The 24,634-nt window shown below is 41.8% G+C and overlaps 1 protein-coding gene across 3 annotated transcripts in view; it reads left to right on the top strand.

Moving 5' to 3' along the window:
• The first annotated feature begins 1,634 nt into the window (after positions 1 to 1,634).
• LAMP3 (lysosomal associated membrane protein 3) overlaps positions 1,635 to 24,634 on the top strand; it is a 45,190-nt gene continuing 22,190 nt past the window's right edge. Inside the window, exons 1-3 of one of the 3 annotated variants that reach the window (XM_027061348.2) lie at positions 1,635 to 2,013; positions 17,960 to 18,690; positions 20,032 to 20,160. In XM_027061348.2, coding sequence (XP_026917149.1) covers positions 1,983 to 2,013; positions 17,960 to 18,690; positions 20,032 to 20,160 — 891 coding nt within the window. In that variant the 5' untranslated portion in view covers positions 1,635 to 1,982. Of the gene's footprint in view, positions 2,014 to 9,851; positions 10,477 to 17,959; positions 18,691 to 20,031; positions 20,161 to 24,634 lie in introns of those variants that run through there. The other 2 variants (XM_015063594.3, XM_015063595.3) reach the window with 2 other exon arrangements.

Consider the following 24,634-nt stretch of genomic DNA (forward strand, 5'->3'; position numbering starts at 1 on the left):
CATCTGTGCTGACAGCCAGAGCCTGCCTGGAATTCTCTGTCTCCCTCTCTCTGCTCCTCCCCCCACCAAAATAAATAAATAAACTTAAAAAAAAAAGAAATTCAAAATCCAACAAATACATGAAAAGAAGCAAAACAATGATACTCATTTCTCGTTACCAGACTGTCCAGCATTTAAAACTCTGATAATACTCAGTATTGGAGAAGATACAAAAAAACGAGCACTCTCAGACTGTTGGTAAGAATGTAAATTAGTACTAGCTTTTTAAAAGACAATTTTTAATAGCTTTCAACATTTTAAAATATGTATATGACTTGATCTAGCAATTCCACTTCTAGGAATTCATTTTAATGATATATTCATACAAATGAACAAGTGGTACAGGTGTTCATTTTAACACTACTTTTAACAGGAAAACAAGCAGTGAGAGATAGGGAACACCCTAAGTGTCTGTGATAGTGTTAAAATTTATCCCCAAATTGATACTCCTGTCTTCAAAGAGCAGAGTCCAATTACCCTCCCTTTGAGTGTGGGCTGTACTAATGACCCTGATAAATAGAATGTGGTGGAAGTGATGGTAATTGATTTTTCACACTGGGTGATAAAAAGCATTTTGGCTTCTTCCTCATTCTCTCTCTTGGATTACTCACTGTGGAAGAAGTGAGCTACCACACTGAGAGGACAGTGAGGCAGCTGTATGGAGAGACCCACGTAGCAGGAACTGAAGCCTCCTGCCAACAGTCATGAGCCACCCTGGAATTAGATCCTCCAGCCCTAGTCATGCCTTTAGATAACTGTAGCTCCATGTCTTAACTGAAACTTCATGAGAGACCCAGAGCCAGAAGAATTCAGCTAAGCTGCCCTTGAATTCATTACCAGAGGACCATGAGACAATAGATGTTGTTTTCAAGTGCTAAGTTTTGGGGGGTAGTTTGCAAAGCAAAAAGAGATAACAAATGTATTACATAATAAAAAGCTGGTTAATAAAGTATCATACTGGCATACAAGCAAACTCTAGGCAGTTTTTAAAAGTAATGTTTTCTGCTTGAGATGTAGGAAACTATAAAGAGCACCATCCTCATACTTACAAGATCAAAAAATCTGGAAAATATGCAGATTCACTTTTCTTGGACCCATGAAAGAGCTCAGTTCATAGGGCAACCACATGACCTGAAATCTAAGAAAAGGCACCCACAAAGAGAGATGGGGCTCAAGCCCTTGCTTACCTGAAGCAGGCACTGCTATACACTAGCAGGGAGAATTTAGTTAATGGCCTAATATGGGCTTGCAAGAGAAAATGAAAACCCTGGGGCCGCAGATACCATGGAAATTTGCATCCACTTGCAAACTTTTTCCAATAACCCCACTGGGCACTCACAAAAATGATTAGCAAAAGTCCTAAGAAAGCAACCCTCCCGTCACAGACCAGGAGAGGGGAATATCAGTTGCTGTAGAAAAGGCATGCAACTATGCTCAGAACCTATTTCCTTATCTTTCCTACAGAACAAAAGCAGAACCAAGTGCTGAAGGAAGGGCAATAAACACAGCCTTAGAAGGCTGATAAATCCAACTGGAACTGAGGAAAGACAACAGAATAAAAACCAAATCTCTGATCCTGAGGGAGAGACAGGAATATGTGCCAGGTCCAGAACTGCTCATAGGGGGAGGAGAGAAACTTTGAAGATCACACACAGCCTCCCACTCCAAGACCTGGGGGCATAGTCCCCGCATGACTGAGAATCAGAACAGAGCACTCACTCTCCAGCCCTCACCACCAGGCCGACTGACAAACATTGGCTAACAAGCAACAGTGGGATACTGCAGGAAGAGCCCAAGGTGCATGCTGAGAGAGGCTTTCTGACATATACCAGGGAAGACCTAAACTGAGGGTGGAGTGGACACGTCCATACCCTAAACACAGGTAACACTTGAGGAATTGGAAGTAACTATAGCAACAGCAGACCAAGGATCTACACAGAGGAATGAAGACTACAAGAAATCATAATCACATGAGTAAGTACAAAAGCTTTTTCCCCCTATTATTTATTTCTCTTTAAATGATGATTGATGGTTTAAATAAAAAATAACTATATGTTGTGGAGCTTATAATAAATGCAGAATTAAAATGTATGGCAACAATAGAACTGAGGCCAAGAGGGAAGAAGTTGAAGTATACTGTTGTAAGTTTCTATATTATAGGTGAAGTGTTGTAGAATCATTTGAAGATCCGTTGTGATACCTTAAAGATATATACTGTAAACTCTAAAGCAAACACTAAAATAAACATGCAGAGTTTTAAAAAATAATCCAACAAATGAAATAAAATGGAATTTAAAATATGCAACTAATGCAAGAGTTGGTAGAGAAAGAAGAGAAATGAAACCAAGAACAGACAAGAAAAATAGGAAACAATGGCCAAGATGGTAGATATAAACCTGACCATATCAATAATCATATGGTCTTAATACCTCAATTAAAGAGGAGTGATCATCAGGCATCTGGGTTGCTCAGTGGGTTGAGTGTCTAACTCTTGATTTCAGCCCAGGTTATTGACCCCAGGGTCTTGGGATCACACCCTACATCAGGCTCCATGCTAAGCATGGAGCCTGCTTGTGATTTGTTCCCTCTCTCTCTCTCTCTGTCTCTCTCTCTCCCTCTGCCCCTCTCCCTCACTCACTCTCTCTCTGTCTCTCAAATAAATAAGTACTTTAAAAAAAAAAAAAGAGTGATTGTCAAATGGATATTTAAAAAACAAACAAACAAAAACACCACCCTTGTGGCCTGCTTAAAAAAACACACTTTAAGTATTGTTAGATTAATTAAACAAGGAGTCCATTAGACTAAGGTGGCTTTAATGTCTTAGTAGCATAGGCAAGCAAACCAAAACCTATGCCTATAATGCCTCAAGATTAGGAAATTGAAACCTAAGCACAACCAATCACAAACAGCCAACTCAATTTTCTCAAATAATGCAACCAATTAGGCTATAGCCAATCAAATAATTTCCTTGCTTTGCTTCCACCTCTTCTCTATAGACATCTTTCCACTAGTTCCTGACAGTGAGCACTCCTAATCACTTCTGGTTTGTCACTGCCCTATTTGAATTGATTTTTGCTCAAATAAATTTTTTTAAAATTTTTAACATTATTTATTTTTGAGACACAGAGCATGAACAAAGGAGGAGCAGAGAGAGAGAGAGAGAGAGAGACAGAATCTGAAGCAGGCTCCAGGTTCTGAGCTGTCAGCACAGAGCCCAACGAGGGGCTCGAGCTCACAAACCATGAGATCATGACCGACCCGAAGTCAGATGCTTAACCGACTGAGCCACCAAGGTGCCCCTCAAATAAGCAAAAATTTTAATATGCCTCAGTTATCTGTTAGTGGTATAAAGACACAAATAGATTAAAAGTAAAACAATGGAAAAAGTTATACTGTGTTAGCACTAATCCAAAAAACAAAAACAAAAACAAAGCTAGAATGACCATGTTAATATAAAACAAAGTAAGTCTCAGAATAAAGAATATGGCAGACTTCAAGCCGTATTACAAAGCTGTAATCATCAAGACAGCACAAAAACAGACACTCAGATCAATGAAACAGAAGAGAGAACCCAGAAATGGACCCACAAATGTTTGGCCAACTAATCTTTGACAAAGCAGGAAAGAATATTCAATGGAATAAAGACAAGTCTCTTCAGCAAGTGGTGCTGGGAAAACTGGACAGCAACATGCAGAAAAATGAATTTGGACCACTTTCTTACACCACACAGAAAAATAAACTCAAAATGGATGAAAGACCTAAATGTAACACAGGAAGCCATCAAAATCCTCAAGGAGAAAGCAGGCAAAAACCTCTTTGACCGCGGCAGCAGCAACCTCTTAGTCAACATGTCTCTGGAGGAAAGGGAAACAAAAGCAAAAATGAACTATTGGGACCTCATCAAAATAAAAAGCTTCTGCACAGTGAAGGAAACAATCAGCAAAACTAAAAGGCAACCGACGGAATGGGAGAAGATATTTGCAAACGACATATCAGATAAAGGGTTAGTATCCAAAATCTATAAAGAACTTATCAAACTCAACACCCAAAAAAACATAATCCAGTGAAGAAATGCACAAAAGACATGAATAGACACTTCTCCAAAGAAGACATCCGGATGGCCAACCGACACACGAAAAAATGCTCCACATTAAGGGCACCTGGGTGGCTCAGCCAGTTGAGCGTCAGACTTCAGCTCAGGTCATCATCTCACAGCTCATGAGTTCAAGCCCCGTGTCGGTTCTGTGCTGACAGCTCAGAACCTGGAGCCTGCTTTGGATTCTGTGTCTCCCTCGCTCTCTGCCCCTAACCCACTCGCATTCTGTCTCTGTCTCTCTCAAAAATAAACAAACATTAAAAAAATTTTTTTTTAATGCTCCACATCACTCATCATCAGGGAAATACAAATCAAAACCACCATGAGATACCACCTCACACCTGTCAGAATGGATAACATTAACAAATCAGGCAACAGATTTTGGTGAGGATGAGGACAAAAAGGATCTCTTTTGCACTGCTGGTGGGAATGCAAACTGGTGCGTCCACAATGGAAAACAGTATGGAGATTCCTTAAAAAATTAAAAATAGAACTACACTACGATCCAGCAATTGCACTACTAGGTATTTATCCAAGGGATACATGTATGCTGTTTTGAAGGGGCACATGCACCTGAATGTTTACAGCAGCACTATCAACAATAGCTGAAGTATGGAAAGAGCCCAAATGTCCATCGATGGATGAATGGATAAAGAAGATGTGGTACATATATAATGGAATATTACTCGGCAATCAAAAAGAATTAAATCTTGCCATTTGCAACTATGTGGATGGAACTAGAGCGTATTATGCTAAGCGAAATTAGAGAAAGACAAATATCATATGACTTCACTCATAGGAGGACTTTCAGATGAAAAACAGATGTACATAAGGGAAGGGAAGCAAAAAAAAAAAAAAAAAAAACCAGGGAGGGGGACAAAAACATAAGAGACTCTTAAATATGGAGAACAAACAGAGGGTTACTGGAGGGGTTGTGGGAGGGGGGATGGGCTAAGGGGGTAAGGGACATTGAGGGATCTACCCCTGAAATCATCGTTGCACTATATGCTAACTAATTTGGATGAAAATTAAAAAAAAATAAATAATTTTTTAAAAAGAATAAAGAATATAACCAAAATAAAGAAGATTATTAAAAAATGATAAGGTGGTTAATCCATCAAGAGGATATAGCAATCCTAAACATTTACCCATCAGTGACAGAGCTTCAGAATACACAAAACAAAAACAGAACTGCAAAGAGAAATAAACAAATCCATAATTACAGTCAGATATTTCAACTCCTCTCTTGCAAGAATTGATAAAGCAATAGAAAATCAGGAAGAATATAGAATATTTGAATAACATATATCAACCAATTTAACCTAATTAACATTTATAGAACATTGAATACAACAACAGAAGAATACACATATTGTTCTTAAGTGTGCACAGAACATTTAACAAGACAGACCATTGTAATGAGCTGAATTGTGTTGTCTACCCCCGCCCCCCCATGTTGTGTTGGCCTTAGCCTAGAAATGCCTGAGGCACTCACCTGAACTGCATTACTCATAGAGAGCCCCCACAAACATTTCTTCCTACAGGGGCTAATATTGTGGTTGGACAGGCCCTTGTGGTTCTTACTATGACTCCAGGATGCACTTCAGCAAGAAACCATCAAGGAACTTTGCAGATTTATTACTCACAAATTCTGAAGGTACATGGGATACCTGAGAGCCACATGGGATACCTGAGATCATGGGTAGAGAGAGGAAGAGAGCACAAACCTGGGTCTCTGCTTGGGTTAGGGTCCATGGCTGGAATGTCTAGATTCACTCTTTATTTGCTAATTTTAAGCATAAGAGAGAGAATTAGGGAATGGGAAGGTAGAAGCCAAAACAATGTTGAATAGAACAAAGTTGGAGGGCTAACAATACCTGAAATCAAGGTTTATAAAAAAGTTACAGCAATCAAGACAATTTGATCCTGACATAAAATGATAACAGTGGAACAGATATATATGGACAACTGATATTCAACAAAAGTACAAAAGCAATAGTGTGAAGAAAGGATAATCATTTCAATAATTGGATCTGGAACAGCCAGTTTTCTCTATGCAAAACAATGAATTTGCATCCACATCTCAAACCATATACAGCCCTCAGTAAGATTAATAGATTTCTCATGAGAAATCATTGAGGCCAAAAGGTAAGCTGATATATTTAAAGAGCTAAAAGAAAAAGATTGTCAAGTAAAAATTCTATATCCACAAAATTATTCTTCAAAAACTGAAAGAGAAATTATGACATTCCAGATAAACAAAAACTGAGCTAATTTATCACTTGGAAACCTACCCTACGAGAAATAGTAAAAGGAGTCCTTCAGGCAGAAATTCAAGGTTACTAGACAGTAACTCGAATCCATATGAAGGAATAAACCAGTAAATGTAACTACATGGGTAAATATAAAAGACCTAATAAATATATTTTTTGTTGGTTTGTCTTAGCTCTGGCTGCTATAACAAATTACCATAGACTGGATGCTTAAACAACAGATTTATTTCTCAGTTTTGGAGGCTGAGGAGTCTGAGATCAGGGAACTGGCATGGTTGGGTTCTGGTGAGGGCCTGCTTCCTGACCCATAGACAGCTAGCAACCTTCTTGCTGTTTCCTCCCTTGGTGAAGAACAGAGTGAGGGCTAGCTCTCTTCTTCTTCCTGCAAGGACTCTAATCTAGTCAATGGCTCCACCATTGTGACCTAATTACCTCTGAAAGTCCCCACCTCCGAATACCACCATATTGGGCCTTCAATATATGAATTTGGGGGGAACAAAAACAAGATAGCAAGATAGTCTTTTATCTGGTGTAAAAGACAACTGCATAAAGTAGTCATTATAAACCCATGATGATGGATGTACGATGTATAAAGAAGTAATTTGTATGGCAATAGCAGCAAAAACTGTGGAGGGAAGGCAGTGGAGCTATATACAAGCAAAGGTTTTATGTGCTATTGAAATTAAGGTGGTATTAGTACTAGAGGGTGAGATGTTCAATATAATATTCAGGGAAGCTACTAAGAAAGTAACTTTTAATATATGGTAAATAGGACAAGGGAATTAAAACCGTATACCAGAAAAATCTTTTTAATCCATAAGAAGACAGTAATGAAGGAGTGGAGGAACAAAAAAGACATAGAAAACAAAAGCAAAATGACAGGCATAAATCTTACATTTAATGTAGTCACATGAAATGTAAATGGGTCAAACACATCAATTAAAGTGCAGGTACTGACAGAATGAATTAAAAAAACATGACCTCATGATATGCTGTCTGCAAAGACACACTTTAGACTCAAGGACACAAATAGATTGAAAATAAAAAGGTGGAAAAAGATATACCATGTACAGAGTAACCAAATGAGAGCTGGAGTACCCATAGTAATATTAGACAAAATAGATTTTAAAACAAAAATTGTTAATAGAGGCAAAGAAGGACATTGTCTAATTATAAAAGGATCATTCTATCAAGAATATATAAAAATCATTAACACAGAGAAGCCTAACAACAGAGCCCCAAAATATGTTAAGGAAACACTGACAGAATGGAAGGGAGAAATAGACAATACAATAACAGTAATTGGAGTCTTCAGTACCATACTTTCAATAACAGGTAAAACAACTGGACAAAAGACCAAGCAGGAAATAGTCTTGAACACTACAGACAATGGGAATGCTCCAGCCCCAACAAAAGCAGAATACACATTTGTCTCAAATGCACATACAACATTCTTCAGGATTGGTCATATGGTAGGCCATAACATACTGACTTGTCTCAATAAATCTGAAGGTATTGAAGTCATAGGTATGTTCTCTAATCCTATTGGAATGAAACTAGAAATCAATAACAGAAGGAAATTTGAGGAATTTACAAATCAGTGGATATTAAACAACAAATTCCTAAATAACCCTAATAATGGGTCAAAGAAGAAATCACAATGGAAATTAGGAAGTAATTTGGGATGAATGAAAATGAAGTCACAACACACCGAAATTTATGGGATGCATCTGACACAGTGCTTAGAGTTTCCAATGGTTTCTGATACACCCAGATGTGGCATCTCTTCTCTAGTTAAAAGCAGGAATCCTGAAAAACAATTCCAACACTCTGATCCTCTGATCTGCTCAGGAGATTGGTTCCAGACATCCTCCAGCAAATGTTGACTGGATCAACCATTGAGCCTTCTCCCCCAAAAGCCACAGAACCTTTACCATGTGCCAAGCTAACCCCTGTTTTCATGTACAACTTCTTCCTTCAAAATGTTCAGTGGCGCCCATGACCTCTTGGGTTGAGGCGAACTCCTCAATCTGGTGTTTTGGCCTCTCCGAAATGACACTAACTTGACATTTCAACCATACTCCCCACTACTCCCAGTACCCTCTAGTCAGGCTCATAACCACTCAAGAGGTTTTGCTCCCTGTGTGCCAGGATACAGGGCACAGATTTCAGGGCTAGGCAGGCCATAATGCAAATCTTAGCCTATTGTATGATGCTGAGTGTTTCAGTTTCCACATCAGTAAAACTGAGATTTTAAAAACCTACCTTGAAGAGTGACATATGCATTACACAGTGCCACACACACAGTAGAGGGTCCTTCTATAGAAATAAATAAAAAATAATAATATAATAATTATTAATATTAATATTTATTAATACTATTTATTGGTTGTTATATTAATAATAATAATATAATATATTATTGGTATTCTCCAACTATCCACATCCTATATGACTTTCAAGTCTCTCCAAGGTCTAACAACCACCAGGTCATCTCTGACTATTGCTTTCCTTATCTAGTGTAGCTCTAAGCAGCAAACCATTGGTCAGTCACTCTGGCTACTATTGTATATTAATAAATATTATTTCTCACCTAGGCAATAAGCAACTTGAAAATTAATATCATATTCTAGTCTAGAATACCTCTTCAGCAGTAGTACGACATAGTGCTTAAAATCCTAGACTCTCAAGCCAAACTGGATTCACAACCCAACTTCTTCATTTATTACCTAAGTGACTTTGGTTAACCTCTCAGTGCTCAATTTCCCCATCTGTGAAATGGGCCAGCAATGATAATTGTTCCCAGATAGGGCGGCTGTGGGGCTTAAATGGAGTAAGAAGAGTGTCTGGCATATAGTATCTGCTTAATTATTGTCTGTTGAATAAATTGACTCAAAGTCCAGAATATTAGTCCAAAGTTGCTAAAATTAGATTTACTGATACATATTAATCTTCACCTTCCACCATAAAAATTTCAATTTGGAAACACACTATTCGCTTTGGTAAACTTGCTTGATTAGAGTGTTTATAGCAACATAGATCAAATCATTGTAGCCAAAGTTGTTTTTCAGGAAATTATTTGAGACTAAGCTGAAAGCCCTAAAACTAGTATTCAGGAGGGTATCCTAATATACTTCCTAAATGTGTATTCCTCACTGGGACTCACAGCCCTAAGAGATAAATCATTGTTTTGTCTAATTAGAAGAGAAAGGAGATAGGACATGGGAAGGTTGCCTTTCCAAGATATTGAATATTTTTTGTGTCTGAGATAAAGCACCTGAGAGTCGGCACTATCATGCCTATTGTACAGCAGAAGAAACTGAGGCTCAGAAACATTACCCAAGGTCATACAACTGGTGGCCAGATTCAAACCCAGCTCTCCCGGACTCCTAAGCTTGTACTCCTTATATTCCCTACAAGGTGATGTGGCCATGGGCATAGAGCAGTTACCTCAGACTTTTTGTGAATACACACAGAGACAGTGCTCTAGACACGGAGTTTGAAGACTCCTGCTCACCTTCATGAATGAGGGGTTGGCTTTCCCCTGGCTGAGAAGAGTCTTTGGGTTTACAGAAATGTACTTAAGATCTTAGAGAAAAATGGAGGCCTAACTTATGAGAAAAAGAAGCTGGCACTGCCACAGGTCCTCCACGTCCTGTGGAGAAATGGTCTCAGATGCCCTTCACCTTGGCTGGAGTAGGGGGAAGGGTGTGATCCCCGCCCCTCACAAACACTAAAGGCAGAGATGAAAGTGGCTGCTTTCACACAAGGGCCACTTCTGGTTTCCTTCCCCACTCAGCGCACCACTTGGGAGGGAGTTTCAGCTACTTCTCATAATGAAAGTGACGTTGGTTTCTCTGCCACAAGTGAATGAGGGGCAAAGAGGGGTATCTTCTTTGTTCCTGGAGCCTGCCCTGGAATTAACCTTGTACTATTCAGAAGATCAAGAAGTGCTAAGCCTGGCAGCAGTGCAACAGCAGGGCCAGCCCTCGGTGAGGCCTCTCTCTGGCTCCCCAGTCATGCCCTGGCAGCTCTCTGCAGCGGTAGTGTTCTTCGTGTCCCTGGCTGGTGAGTGACCCCCATGGCTTTCTGTGCTGCCTCTGGTCCTATTAAATCCTAATGCATGCTAGTGCCACTGACCAAGGTAAGACAGGAGAGACTGGATATAGCTGCATGGCCTTAGCTACTGTGGTATTTGGCGTGGGAATATCTCCTCCTCAACACAGAGCACGCTTTCATTTTTTTCCTCAAAGGCTTTCACAGCTTGGGCTTGTTGTCCGTGAGTCTAGTAGAGTAGGTGTCAACTCGAGAAGACAGTGACACTATACCTGGGTCCCAAATGGGTTCTGGGCACCTTATCAGGGCAAGTTTGTAGAAATCACTTAGAGTTAAGAGATGGAGAATTGAGCAGGGGCTTAGAGATGGGGCTATTGCTATACTGTCTGGGAAAAGCACATTATGCCTTGCTTTTCCTGTTTATCACGAACGGAAGTGCCGTATTTATATTATATAAACAGCGAAGTGTGAAGGTGAATGAGATGTGGTCTGACAAATTATGCCATTTCAGAGAGGTATAAACCAAGGAGTCAAGAAATTTTTTTTTAAGTACTACTATAATTCAGATCAGAGAAACTATCTGGGAAACTGAGCTTTTTTTTTTTTAAGTTTATTTATTCTGAGAGAGACAGATCAAGTGGGGGAGGGACAGAGAGAGGAGAGGGAGAATCCCAAGCAGGCTCAGTGCTGTCAGCGCAGAACCCTACTCTGGGCTCCATCTCACAGAATTGTGAGATCATCACCTGAGCTGAAACCAAGAATTGGATGCTTAACTGGCTGAGCCACCCAGGCCCCCTGGGTAACTGAGCTCTTAATGATTATTTTATGTGCCCACCCTCTGCTTTTATGAAGAGCATTTTGTCCCTTGACATTGGGTCCTCTTGTGTGCTGTTATCTACTTGATGGCTAATCCACAATTTCTTCTAGAAGCACTGAGTTGAACACTTGAAGGAACCAATTCTGTCCATATGGCCCTGCTAATAACATGCTCACATGAGGGATGCAGAGGCACTTGACTACAACATGAACTGTCAGGAAAGTTGGGTGAAGAGTCAGGCCAGTGTCCTAATCGAGGCTGCTTTACTTCTGCCATGTTTTCAGAATTAGAGTGTCACATTCTTCTGGAGGCAAAAGGCCAACTCTAAGCTAATAAAAAAGCAAAAGATCTCAGTCTAGCAGTAACCCTCCATGACCCATGTGTGAGCACCTGTTCAGAGAGTGTCAGATGACTGGCAGGGTCAGAAATACAATGAGAGCTCAATAAATTCACAGGCAGTTTCAGAGGAAGTGTCTACCCTGCCCTTTCCTCTCTGAGCTGCAAATTCTCTAGGGTGAACCTAGTGAATGAAGTGTGTGAAGGGGCCCCATTTTCCAGATGAGGGTACTGAGGCAGGTTAGGGAATTATCCATAGTCACTCAGCTAACAAGTGGCAGCCTGAGATTTGTATCCAGAAAGCCTGGTGTCAGGGTCCATGCTCTGTACCACTGCACCACACAGCCCTGTATGCATAGGTTCAAGAGATACTTGTTGAACTGGAGATGAGCAAAAACCATTGGACATTTTGGTAGGAGAGACATAGCTTCCAGGTAAACTAGCTCTGTAATTTTTATCCAGTCACTTTGCTTCCCTGGTGTCAAATTCTTCCCCCATAAAATGAAGGGATTTAAGTTTGTATCAGTTGTGTTTAGATTCAGCTGCTCATAGGAGACAAAAGATAGCAAAATAAATGAGATAAATGCTTGTTTCTCCTTCACGTGAAGACAAGTCCAGAAGAATTCACACCAGGTCTGGTGAAGGGCTCATTATTATAGGCCCACCCTCCTATGTGTGATGTTCACCTGCAAGGTCTTTTCATGGTTCTAAGTGTCTGCTGCAGCTCCAACCATCACATACAACTTGCAGGCTGGTTTGAAAAGGAAAACACAAAGGCAATAGAGAGGTCTTGAAGGTGACTAAGCAAGCAGCCCTACAAGCAGCCCTCCTGGAAGGCCCATATAACCCTACAACTTCTACTGCTTTGCCTCAAATCCAGTCACATATTCCCACCGAGCAGGAAAAGAGTCTTGGAGGCAGGGTTCTCTATTTCAGGCATCAAATCCTCAGCTTGAATTTGCAGTTCTGTGACTAAGGAAAAAGGGGAGGCTGGATTTGGGAGTAATTAGCCAGCAGTCTATGCCACAGGACTGGGGTCCCTTCTTTACGAGGGTCCTTGTTGAATCTCAAGTCCCACAGGAAAGTAACAGAGATAAGATTTACATCTTTTTGCTAAAACTGAAGTTTAAATCGTGCCAGAAACAGTCTTCCTGCAGCACCCAGCTGGGGCTACTTCTGCTGCCTGGGGAGGTGCCAGAGAAAGTATCTGGGGGCTAAATTCAATTCCCTGACCCTGGATATGGCCACAGGGCTCCATTTACTTGCCAACTGTGTTCCCAACTGCAGACAAAGTGTAGCCTCCAAGACCTGCCAGGCCTGTTCCCTCCTGGCCCCTTACCTAACTTCCCAATTCTTATGTCCCCACCATACTTACCCCCTTGCTGTTATCCAGACATACCAGGCTCTGAAGACCCTGGGTCTTTGCACATATTTTTCATCCTGCCTGGGATACCACTTACTTTCTTATCTGCCTAAAGAATTTCCCTTGTGTTGGATTCCCCACTGCATCCCATAGCACTCAATACCTCCTTCTATAATAACTCTGGTCACCTCGCGGAGTGTGGTCCAGTTATGTGTCTGCCTCACAAGGCTTTGGGCCCCTGAGAACAAAGACTCCATGCCTGGCATGGAGCTTGGCTCAGAAGAAGCCCCTCAGATCTGTTGAATTGGGTGTGGCAGGGAAACCAAACAAATGCTATCTGGGAAGGACCAGCCATCTGGAAAGTACCTAGAGAAAAAGCCCTTGCATGGTCACTGACTTCCCCAGGGCTTGGCTGAAAAGTCATCTCTCAGCTCCTTCTGTGGTTGTAGGGGGTCCCAGCCTTCTCACACCTCTTCTGGCAGGTCATCATCTAGAGGAGTCCAAGCAATGGGTCTCAGTCCTGGGTACCTGTTGGCTGAGACTCCTGAATCCTGGAGAGAAGATGGTGGGGGTTGGGGGTATGGGCTTCACAAATTGGCATGTGAACTCCAGAGCTGTGTTCTTCTGAGTAGAGGAAGAGTTGACACAGATTCTGAGCTTTGCCTTGCCCTCACCTCTGCCCACTGCCCTCTTGATGGGTCTCAGACAGACTGGTGAAATAAACGAAACCTTTACAGGGTCAAAGGTCCTGTTTAAGAACTGTGACCCAGTTTTGACAAAGATTGGTCATATATGTGTGGTCATATGCATAGATTTGACAAAACAGTGTATTTTCCAGAATATTATTTCTATTAAGTACCTAATAAACATTTGAACTTTCTAGAATATTTTATAATGCACAGCATACCTACTCCTGTCAGTTATCCATCTAATTCCTGCCCATCTTTTATATCCCACAGTTCTATGGGGAAATGGGGAAGGGAGAAGCCACAGAAGGGAAGGAGAAGACTATTAGAACATTATTTCCCAGTTCTATCCGGGAACACACTCTGGTTCAATCTGTAACACATTCTGACATTTCTGGTCCAGCCACCTGCCGGCCCAGCCTTCTGCCCACCACAAAGCCACACACCATATCAAGACACCATGGACTGCCATCATCTCCAGCCACCCCACAAATACTTCCTGCATACAAAGCACATCTTGATGGGTATCATGAGTTGTCTGGTCCTGTTTCGGATGCTGTGAATTCATGAATGACCAATGTGCTTTTCCCCCTTGTTTGAGTTCACTCATCACTACTGAGAGAGGACTTTTAATTACAGTATGAGAAAGGATCCCCCTTTTATAGGGTGTGCTACTCAGTTGAGAAGATTTGCTTTAGCTCATAAGCATAAGCTGTGCACAGTGAGATTTTATCAAGGATCTAATATCTCCCCAAGAGAACAAAAAGCAAATGGTTTCCAGTCTCTCAGAATTCTCTGAATCAGTCTTTGCTTATCACTACAAGATATTCCTGGAAAGTACACCTGGGAGTGAATTCTCTTTCTCCATAGTAATAGTATAAACTTAATGGAGTTTCTGTTGTGGTCATGACTGAGGAACCAGCAACTCAGGTTTGGCCCAGATGAATTGTGAAAGTAAATCTTCCACAATCGTCAACCTTCATAACAACCTTGAAATGGAAAGTTTTGCTCCAAATTCTACAACATAGGCATAAAAAATAAAGGCTTACAAAGTAAAGCTGCAGTGCATAAAATCCACAACTCTCACGTTATTATACATTTCAAATTATCTAAATGAGCATTTTAGATACAAAAAAAATACCTTTAATAATAGTCTCACATAATGTCATTAATAAGCCTTTCTAAAAGGTCATTTAAGACAATTTTAACTGATATTTTTGTCTTTCTCATTTTTCAAGCCAGCTGTGCAGAAATATTTCACAAGTGTTTCTAGTAGGCTTGAAGTTAGAATTTTTCTTCTGGAAAATAATCACTATTTTAGCATCTGAGCCTTTGAAAACCTCACCACCGACCGCCATTATGAGGGTTTGGTGAATTGGGGTCACTGGAGAAACACCCTGCTGTTCTTCTCTGTTTTTGTCTCTTCGCTCACTGTTCTTCCCAGTGACACACACACCATCTCCACTAATCCCAAATCCAAGGGCAGGCTTTGGTTCAGACAGGGACTCAAGTCTTGCTTCCAAAACTTACTAGGTGTCTCACCTCCACAATTTACTAGTTGTGGGATTATGGTCAAGTCGATGGGATTTTTCTAAACCTGAGTTTCCTCATCTGAAATATGGATAAAGATAGAACCCATCAGAGGGTTTTTTGAGGACCTGGTGAAAGATGACCCTTGACCTGAGGCCTGCCACATAGTTAGTGTCCAGTAACTTGGAGATTTTATTGTTATTATTATAGGAAAAGTAACCACTTAGAAATGTAGTGAATGAAAGAGCGAGATAGTAAAGGAGTTTATGGATAATTTTGATTAGATGTGAAACACCAGCATAGAGTGATCTCCTTTTTCCTTTTCCCCATGTTTTCCCAAGTCACTGGCCAGCACTGGGGAGCTCCAGCTCCAGTGAGTGTAAATACAATGAGCAAATACAAACCATAGCATTGAAGAGACAAAGCCATCTCTCAGTGGACCTGATCATAAACTCACAAGGAACATCATCTGCATTGTTTTCAGTTTTCTGATTTGCTGTGTGTTTGAGAGGAGGCAAGGATAGAACTATCTGGGTTGAAAAAGAGCCAGAGGCCTTCTACCCTCAAGAGATGGCCCAGGAGACACTTGTGATAAGTACTGGGTGCTGTACATAAGTGATGAATCACTGAATTCTACTCCTGAAACCAATATTGCACTGTATGTTAACTAAAATTTAAATTTAAAAAATTATATATATAATAAAAAATAAATTAAAAAAAGAGAGAGAGATGGCCCAGGAGAGAACCTGTGACAGTAACACACACTACAGGTATGCTTAATGGTCTAGGAAGACTTCACTTAAACCAACTAGTTTGAGCCTTACAATAATCCTAGAAGGTCTACAATGGTATTCAGTGCTGTTATCCTCATTTATTCATCCAGTCATCTGTTCATCCAATTCATATGAACACTTCTCATGCATAGGCACTGGTGGTAAAAAAAAAAAATGCACACAATTCCCACGTTGAAGTTACTTTTAATCTTGTGGGAGAGATTCACAGTCAATAAATAAACCAATAAATAAACATATAATCAGGGCTATCATTGTGCTGGTACACACTGTCTGGCCAGGCTTACTGTTAAATATGTTAATACCATCCCCTTATCCCCTTATATAATTACAGGTTGTGATTAGCCCAGTGCAGGCAATGAATATAACACTGTGATGTGGAATTGTGGGGTGGGGAGCTATTTTATGTAAGGATGACAGGGAAGACTCTGAAGAGCTGGCATTTAAGCCAAACTATGAAGGATAGCCCACCAAATACGTCAGAGCAATTAGGGCTTAATTTTCTTTCCTGGTTGAGAAAGCCTGGGCCATTCAAAAGGTTAAGCAAACAATAGGAACCAGACAGAAACTGATCTATATTTACAAAAACTGGCAGCAAGGGGTGCTGGGGTTAAGCGCCCAACTCCTGGTTTCAGCTCAGGTCATGATCTTACAGTTCGTGAGTTCGAACCCTGCATCGGGCTCCCCGTTGGCAGTACAGAGCCTGCTGAGCCTGCTTGGGATTCTCTCCCCCCAACCCTTTCTCTCTGTCCTTCCATCCCCCAAAATAAATATACTTAAAAATTGGCAACAAAATCAAAAATGGAAGGGAAATGAACCTCCTATCATTGGAGGGAATCACGCTTACATTGGATGAACACATGGCAAATTTGTAGGTACAATTCACACATCAGATTAAGGTTTGGACTAGAAGATTGTTAAAACTCCTTTCAAATCTGGGATTGTATGACTGTGTGTAAATGAGCATGTTTGGAAAAAATTTAAAAAATCATATTTATCTTTAAAAGATTTCAGGGACGCCTCTTGGTTTCAACTCAGGTCATGATCTCACAGTTCGTGAGTTCAAGCTCTTCATTGGGCTCTTCACTGACAGTGTGGAGTCTGCTTGGTATTCTCCCTCTCTGTTCCTCCCCTGCTCAATCTGTATCTCTCTCTCAAAAATTAAAAAATAGGGGCGCCTGGGTGGCTCAGTCGGTTAAGTGTTCGACTTCGGCTCAGGTCATGATCTCACGGTGTATGAGTTCGAGCCCTGCATCGGGCTCTGTGCTGACAGCTCAGAGCCTGGAGCCTGCTTCAGATTCTGTGTCTCCCTCTCTCTCTGCCTCTCCCCCTGCTCATGCTCTCTGTCTCTCTCTCTCTTTCTCTCAAAAAATAAACATTAAAATTAAAAAAAAATTTTTTTAATGTTTTTATTTATTTTTGAGACAGAGAGAGACAGAGCATAAGCAGGGGAGGGGCAGAGAGAGAGGGAGACACAGAATCTGAAGCAGGCTCCAGGCTCTGAGCTGTCAGCACAGAGCCCGATGCAGGGCTCGAACTCATACACCGTGAGATCATGACCTGAGCCGAAGTCGAACACTCAACCGACTGAGCCACCCAGGCGCCCCTAAAATTTTTTTAAAAAATAAATAAATAGTGGGTGATGGGCATTGAGGAGGGCATCTGTTGGGATGAGCACTGTGTGTTGTATGGAAACCAATGTGACAACAAATTATATAAAGAAATAAAAATAAAAATAAAAAAATAATAAACTTAGAAAAGAATTCAAGGTAGAACTACCATGTGATCCAACCGTTACATTTCTGAGTATATGGATGTGAAGGTGACAGAGTCACTATCTCAAAGAGAAAAGTAAGTAAATAAATAAATGAAAGTGTTAATTTGTAGTGAAGAAACATTAAAATGTCGGTGGGGGAGGGACTCACTAATGTGAGCTATGAGTGTGGTAATACTTTTGTTTCCTAATTTGCAGTGATTGTGCATTATGGCAGTCAAATAAGAGCTAAAGTGTTCCCAGAGACTGCGGACTATCAGCCTACAACCGCAACAACAGTGCAGGCCATAGCAAAACCTTTCCTACAACCAACTAACCAAGTACCTCCCAAAACTTCAGCAGTAAGATCAACAGATGGTCATGTCACCTCTCAGAGAGCTGCCACAACCTCCATCTCTGAACCCCCAATCACACACACAACAATAAGAACTCTAGTAACAACTTCCTTGGAAACTATAAACAGTACCCCATCTACCAGCACCACAGTCCACACCTTAGTCACAACCCCGGCCACACCCAATAACTCACACACAGCTGCTCCAGGCACTGAGGCCTCCATTGGCTCCAGGGCAGCGCCAGGTTCACTGCCAACCACCATCACCCCACCAGCCCATACAACAGGAAACAGCCCCACAACTAGGAAAACCACCCAACCCAGTAACCAGACCACCCTTCCAGCAATGTTGTCCACCTCACCACATAACAGCACAACTAGTCAGAAGTCTACTCAACCCATGCACACCTCAGGAGCCACCACAGCTGCACACAATACCACCCAAACAGCCTCACCTGCCACCATGGCTCCTGGGCCCACTCTGGCACCTCAGCCTTCATCAGCCAAGACCGGAATTTATCAAGTTCTGAATGGAAGCAGGCTCTGTATCAAAGCAGAGATGGGGATAGAGCTAACGGTTCAAGACACAGAGTCGGTAAGTTGGCGCCATAGGACTGTAACACTGTCTTCAAAAAGTTTGAGTGCAGTGTGTCTTGGTAAGAATAAACATCCCCCTGCATCTTGTGTCATATTTTAATGAAACAAATAGCTGCAGACTCCTCTTTCTCCAAGGTGCTCCATTAAAAGGTGAATGGGTGCCTGGGTTTTTGGGGTGCCTGGGTGGCTCAGTCGGTTGAGCGACTGACTCTTGATTTCTTCCTGGGTCGTGATCCCACAGTTCATGAATTCAAGCCCCGCGCCGGGCTTTGGGCTGGCAATAGGGTGTCTGCTTGGGATTTTCTCTGCTCCCCCCCACTCTCCCTCTCTCTTTCTCTCTCTCAAAATAAATGAATAAACCTCATATATTAAAAAACAGTGAATCTGTTTTAGAATACATATAAAAACAGAAACCAATAGTGACTGGATAGAAGAAGGCACACATCCAAATTGTAACCATGCAAACCTCTTAGTTTTAGCCAACATGGGCAGAGTGTTGGGGTAAGTTCAGTGTTGAGCCCAACCTGGCCTTACGCCTCCTGATGACCTCAAGCCTCGGCAACTTTCCTGTGAAGTGAGAGATTTGGATTAGTCTCCATGGTTCTAGCCAACTGTGACATTAGTATCAAAATTTCAGATAAAAAAGATTAGAAGGAGTGGGGATAGGGCTGAGATTATTTGCTTTACTGAAGGAATCACCATTAAAGCAATACTTTCTTTTTTGCACAGGTTTTATAAAACTTCCACATTCAGGTTTTCATTTGAAACTGAAGTACATTAGACAGCAAACGCTTTCTTGTAGTATCTTTTAACATGTTTATTTATTTTTTTTAAATTTTTTTTCTTTTTCTTAAGTTTATTTATTTTTGAGACAGAGAGAGACAGAGCATGAAAGGGGAAGGGTCAGAGAGAGAGGGAGACACAGAATCGGAAGCAGGCTCCAGGCTCTGAGCCATCAGCCCAGAGCCCGATGCGGGGCTCGAACTCACGGACCGTGAGATCGTGACCTGAGCTGAAGTCGGACGCTTAACCGACTGAGCCACCCAGGCGCCCCTTAACATGTTTAATTTAACAACAATCAAATTCCATTTGGTATATTGGGAATAGACTGGCTATAAATTATCTATCAAGGAACTCTTTCTGTAGGGGAACTCCTTTAAAAACTCTTTTGAACATAAAGCAGTTTGGAAATGATAGGAGTTTTCTGGGGACTTTGAAACTTTCAAGTGAACATAAACTAGACTTGAGCTTCAGATTCACTTACTAGCCTTTGCGCCTGGTTCCCTAGCTAGAATTTTCTTCTTCATCTCATTGATCTGATCTATTGTATTTGGTTTAGGTTTTTTCAACTCAGAGATACTTCAACATCGACCCCAATGCAACGCAGTCCTCCGGGAACTGTGGCTCTCGAAAATCCAACCTTCTCTTGAATTTCCATGGTGGATTTGTGAATCTCACATTTACGAAGGTGAGGGCTGAGCTCCTTCATACCAAATGGCTCTAGCATTGCTTTCCCTTTCTTTCACCCTGGGGCCCAGTGGTGCAACCGCACACTTCACTTTCAGCTCCAAAGGAAGTAGATCTCAGAGCCCTTTGAGATATTCCCTGATAAGAGTGAGGGGTATGGAGATGGAGAAGAGGGAAGTGTCAACATCTTATGTTTGCCTCCTTCCCCCTTCAGCCTCCTCTGTGCAGTCCAAGAAGGGCTTCAATGCCTCTTATGGGAGGCTTGGCTTTGGGGAATCCAGCCACAGGTGCCCTTTACAAACTACCCAAAGGAGGAAGCTGTACAGATCAACAGACTCATAGAAATTCCCAGTGGGCACACAGAAACAGAATTATTCTAAAACCACGATCAAATGTCACAGTGGGTTCTTTCCAACTGCAGCAGGCAAGATTTAGGTACTAACCTGGCACTGGGTTTCCCAGACCATATTATGAAAAGGGTAGACAACAGAGTGGAGTAGAAATACTATGGATGTGAGGTCAGAGAGTCTTGGGTACAAATTTGACTCTGTCACTCGCTCACCTTGTGACATTAAGCAGGCAACTTAACTTGTCTAAACTTTATTTTCACATTTGAAAAATGGGGGAAAGGAATTAAAGATCACCTCTGTAAAGAGCATTGTCCAATACTTGGAAAGCAGATGTTCAATAGCCAGTAGCTATGATTACAATGACTGAAGTAGGCAAATGTCTTGGGGATACAATGATGGTCATCGCACTCTCAAAGGAGAGACTTGCCCCTGCTTGTCTCAAAGTGTCTTTCAAACAGGCCAAGCAAGAGCCTGGGAGGAGGTGCTAAGAAAACCCTTGCTGCTGAGACTTGGTGTGGGCCTCCTTCTTATCTATCAAATGTGACCCCTGAAATTAGAGGAGTATTGGGTAGGAGATCTTGCGGAGGAATGAGTGTAGGCTTTGACCTGAAACAAGTCAAGATTGGCTCTCAGCCACATGATCTTGGACTAGTTGGGGCATATTTTCTCATCTATAAAATGGAAATAATTACACCTCCTTAGTGGGACCCTTGGGAGAATCAGAAATGGTAATGTGTAAATTGTCTAGCACAGTGCTTGGTACATAACAAAGTTCAATAAAGGGCTGTTGTTGTTGATGATGTTAAGTTGGTGTCAAAAGCTTTATCCTCCATTATCCTCCATGTACATACTTTTCTCCATTGGAAGAGATGCACTTAAGAAGCCAAGGGGTTCCTTTCAGTACCAAATGGTAAAAACATACTCTCTCACACCAGAAGAACATTCCGGGAAGAATCTGTGCTCTACTCTGGGACAACTGAGGTTAAACCTTCAGAGGGGTCAGGAATTGTTTTAAAGTCATTTCAGCAAAAGGGCAGAGGATACAAGCTTTAGCTCAAGGCTTGATTCCGCCCAGACTACTGCATGTGTGACTGATTGTCTGAGGGAAAGCATTAGAAAACTCCAGTGTTTGTAGCACTCGGTGGCCACTGTCTTAGACAGGCCATCAAGCAGGGGTTTCTTTGGCACCTTGTAATGTCTCTTTTCGCTCCTTTTTTCTGTCTCCTGATGTCCTCTATGCCTGCCTTTCTAATGCTTTGGGACTGGACTCTGATCAAACTCCACCCGAGTGTTGAGCCTCTGCCTTTCTGGAAATCTCTATGCCTCCAGAGGTGTGGACAGGAAATGAATATAGAGATAGAGCTGGAAGGACCAGCAGTGCGTTTCTCCCTCCACCCATCTCTGGAAGGAGCAAGGAAAACCCCTATCCAAGGCCCCAAGTTGTCAATAGCTGCTTTGCCAGAGTCCCTCCAACCAAATTCACTTTATTCATTTCATTCCCCAGCACCAATTTCTTAAGCAGCTGACCTTAGCTCTACACTAAGAGGAGCAAAGAGGCTTATAGAAAGTAAAGTCCCACCAGCCTTAGTCCTTCAGGAGAATTTCTGCATTTTAGAAGAGAACTTGTTTAAGCCACTCGTAGCCACAAATTCAAGGATCACAGGTGCTAAACATAGAACCTAATGAGAGAATAGGCTAGGAAGAATTTTTTTCCGTGAAACAGGCAGTCTTTATTTTTTTATTTTCTCGCATTTGACAAAGACTTCACTTTCCCATGAAGTCTGCATAAGGAAAATGTCGGAGTAATGAGATGACAGAGGCAATCCTCGGGAGTGAGGCGACAAAAGGGAGAGGTAGAGAGTGCCATCTTCCCCAGAGGGGCTGCCACTCCTCAGCTCTGCCTGGTGGTGCCAGTGGCTGGGCTGGCACCTGTCCCTGGGGACTGTCACTGTCTTTTATGGTGGACATTCATTCTGGATGGTCGGGTCTACATTCTAAGTGGCTTCTGCCTTGCTATACCAGTTGTTCAATAGTTTACATACTATTTCCCTCAGGAGGTAATGAGAAACCAGTGTCATCAGATCTTCTGATTGTTCAAGACAAGGCAGAAATCCAGACTCTTTTATTTTTAAATGTTGGCAGCACACTTTTTGAAAACTTGAACAATGCTGGCCAAACAGAACACAGTTGTAAGCCAAATTTGGCCCGTGGATGCTCTGCCCTAACATGTGGACTGTGTGAAATGCATTTAGGCAGGAAGGCCATCTAGATTCTTCCACAAGAGAAATGGCCTCAACAATTCTGTTGGCCACTTTTCAAACATTGCTACCTTCTAGACCAGTGCTTCTCAACAGCGGCAGTATTAACATTTGGGGCCAGATAAGTCTGTGCTGGGGGCTGTCTTGTGCCTTGGTGGGATACTGAACAGTCTCCCTGGCCTCTACCTACTGAGTGCCGGTAGCAACACCCAGCCCCATTTGTGACAACCCCAAATAACTCTAGACATTGCCAAATGTCCCCTGGAGGAATAATCACCCCTGGTCGAGAACCACTGCTCTAGAGAAAAAGAGAGCCTTGGAAAATAGTTTATGTTCATTGTAACATAATAAATGTTATAAATGAGAACCAAGTTGTAGAATGGCAAATGGATGCTGGTGAGCAAGGCTGAATTAACAGCCTGAGTTTACTGAGCACCTATTTTGTCCTGAACACAGAACCAGACATTATAGGAGAAAATAAAAGAAATACAGGCTATAGTTGCAGGTTTCAAAACATGTAAGATAATTCATAAGTTTTTAAATTGAAATACTGCCAATGACAGAAATGTAAAGAAAATTCTGTATCCTGAACTGTCCCTTGATGTTGTTCAATTGGGACTTAAATTATCCATGTCATTTCTACATGACCATGAACAAGTCTCTACCTCTCTTTCTGAGCCTGTTTCCTCCTATGTAAGATGGGGCCAACCAGTCCCTATTTTTTGGGCTGCTGTGAAGTTGAACGAGGCTAATATATGTGACAGTGCTGAGGGTGGCATCTGGCCCATAGTGGGGTAGGAGAGGTGGGTTTCCTTTCTCATTTCTCTCATTTCATTGTTTAAAGAACTGAAAACCTTTCCATGTCAGTGTCTCATTTGATTAAGGTGACAAAGCTGAAAGTTGTTCAGACCCTTCAGGTGCAAGATAAATATACCTCCCTTCCCCCACTCCCCACAACTTCCTTCCTGTTAGGATAAGTTTGGCTTAGAATGTCTTTCAGTAACTTTGTGTAGAGTTTATTTTTCCGTGCTCAACACTGTCCCCTTCTCATCCACCTGGTGGGCAGGGCAGCTCAAGGCTTCCAGCCCTGACTTGGAAGTGGGACATGGGAGAAATCAGTGGCCTGGGGGCAGGGGTACTGAGTCAGGGAGTGTTTTGCCAGCCAAGGTCTGGAAAGTGAATGCTGTCCGCCACCCTGGTGTATACCCAGAGCCTTGCAGGGGCATTTAGAGCCCTATTAACTTACAAACTCCTGAGAACTGTTATCAGGGTTCAAATGCTAATACCCTCAGAATGCACTATTTAGAACTTCCCAAGAATGCTGTACTATTTCATGCCTTATTTTCCCTTATGCTTTTCCCTCTGCCTGGAATGCCCCTACCATCCCTCAGGCCCTTCTGCATTCATGCTTTAAGATGGCTCAGATATCTTCACCCTATGAAATCTCCTCACCCCCCAGCCCCCACCTCCATCCCAGACAAAACTGGGAGACTTTCTTCTTTTGGTTTCCTGACCCCTCATTGGTTGTTCCCTGACCTCCATTAATGCACTTGTTGCACATTTTACTGTCTTGAAGGCATGTCTGTGATTATTCACAGTGCTCAGCCCTGACTTTGTATATAGTATATCTTTAGCAAATGTTTGATGAGGAAATAAATCAATAAAGGGGTGAATCTAAATTTCACAAAGACTCTGGGCCAAGCTGCCAAAAAGTAGATCAGCAGCTCCAAAGAAACAGCCTTTTTGGCTTCCTTTTGCTGTATACAGAGCAAAGGTTTCCTGATGTAGTCACAACAATGCTGAGCAAAAAAGGTCTGATCGATGTTGAAGACAAAATCCACATCCTGAATATCTGTGACTATGAAAC

This window comes from Acinonyx jubatus, chromosome C2 (genome assembly GCF_027475565.1).
Source record: "Acinonyx jubatus isolate Ajub_Pintada_27869175 chromosome C2, VMU_Ajub_asm_v1.0, whole genome shotgun sequence".
NCBI classification, from domain to species: Eukaryota; Metazoa; Chordata; class Mammalia; order Carnivora; family Felidae; genus Acinonyx; species Acinonyx jubatus.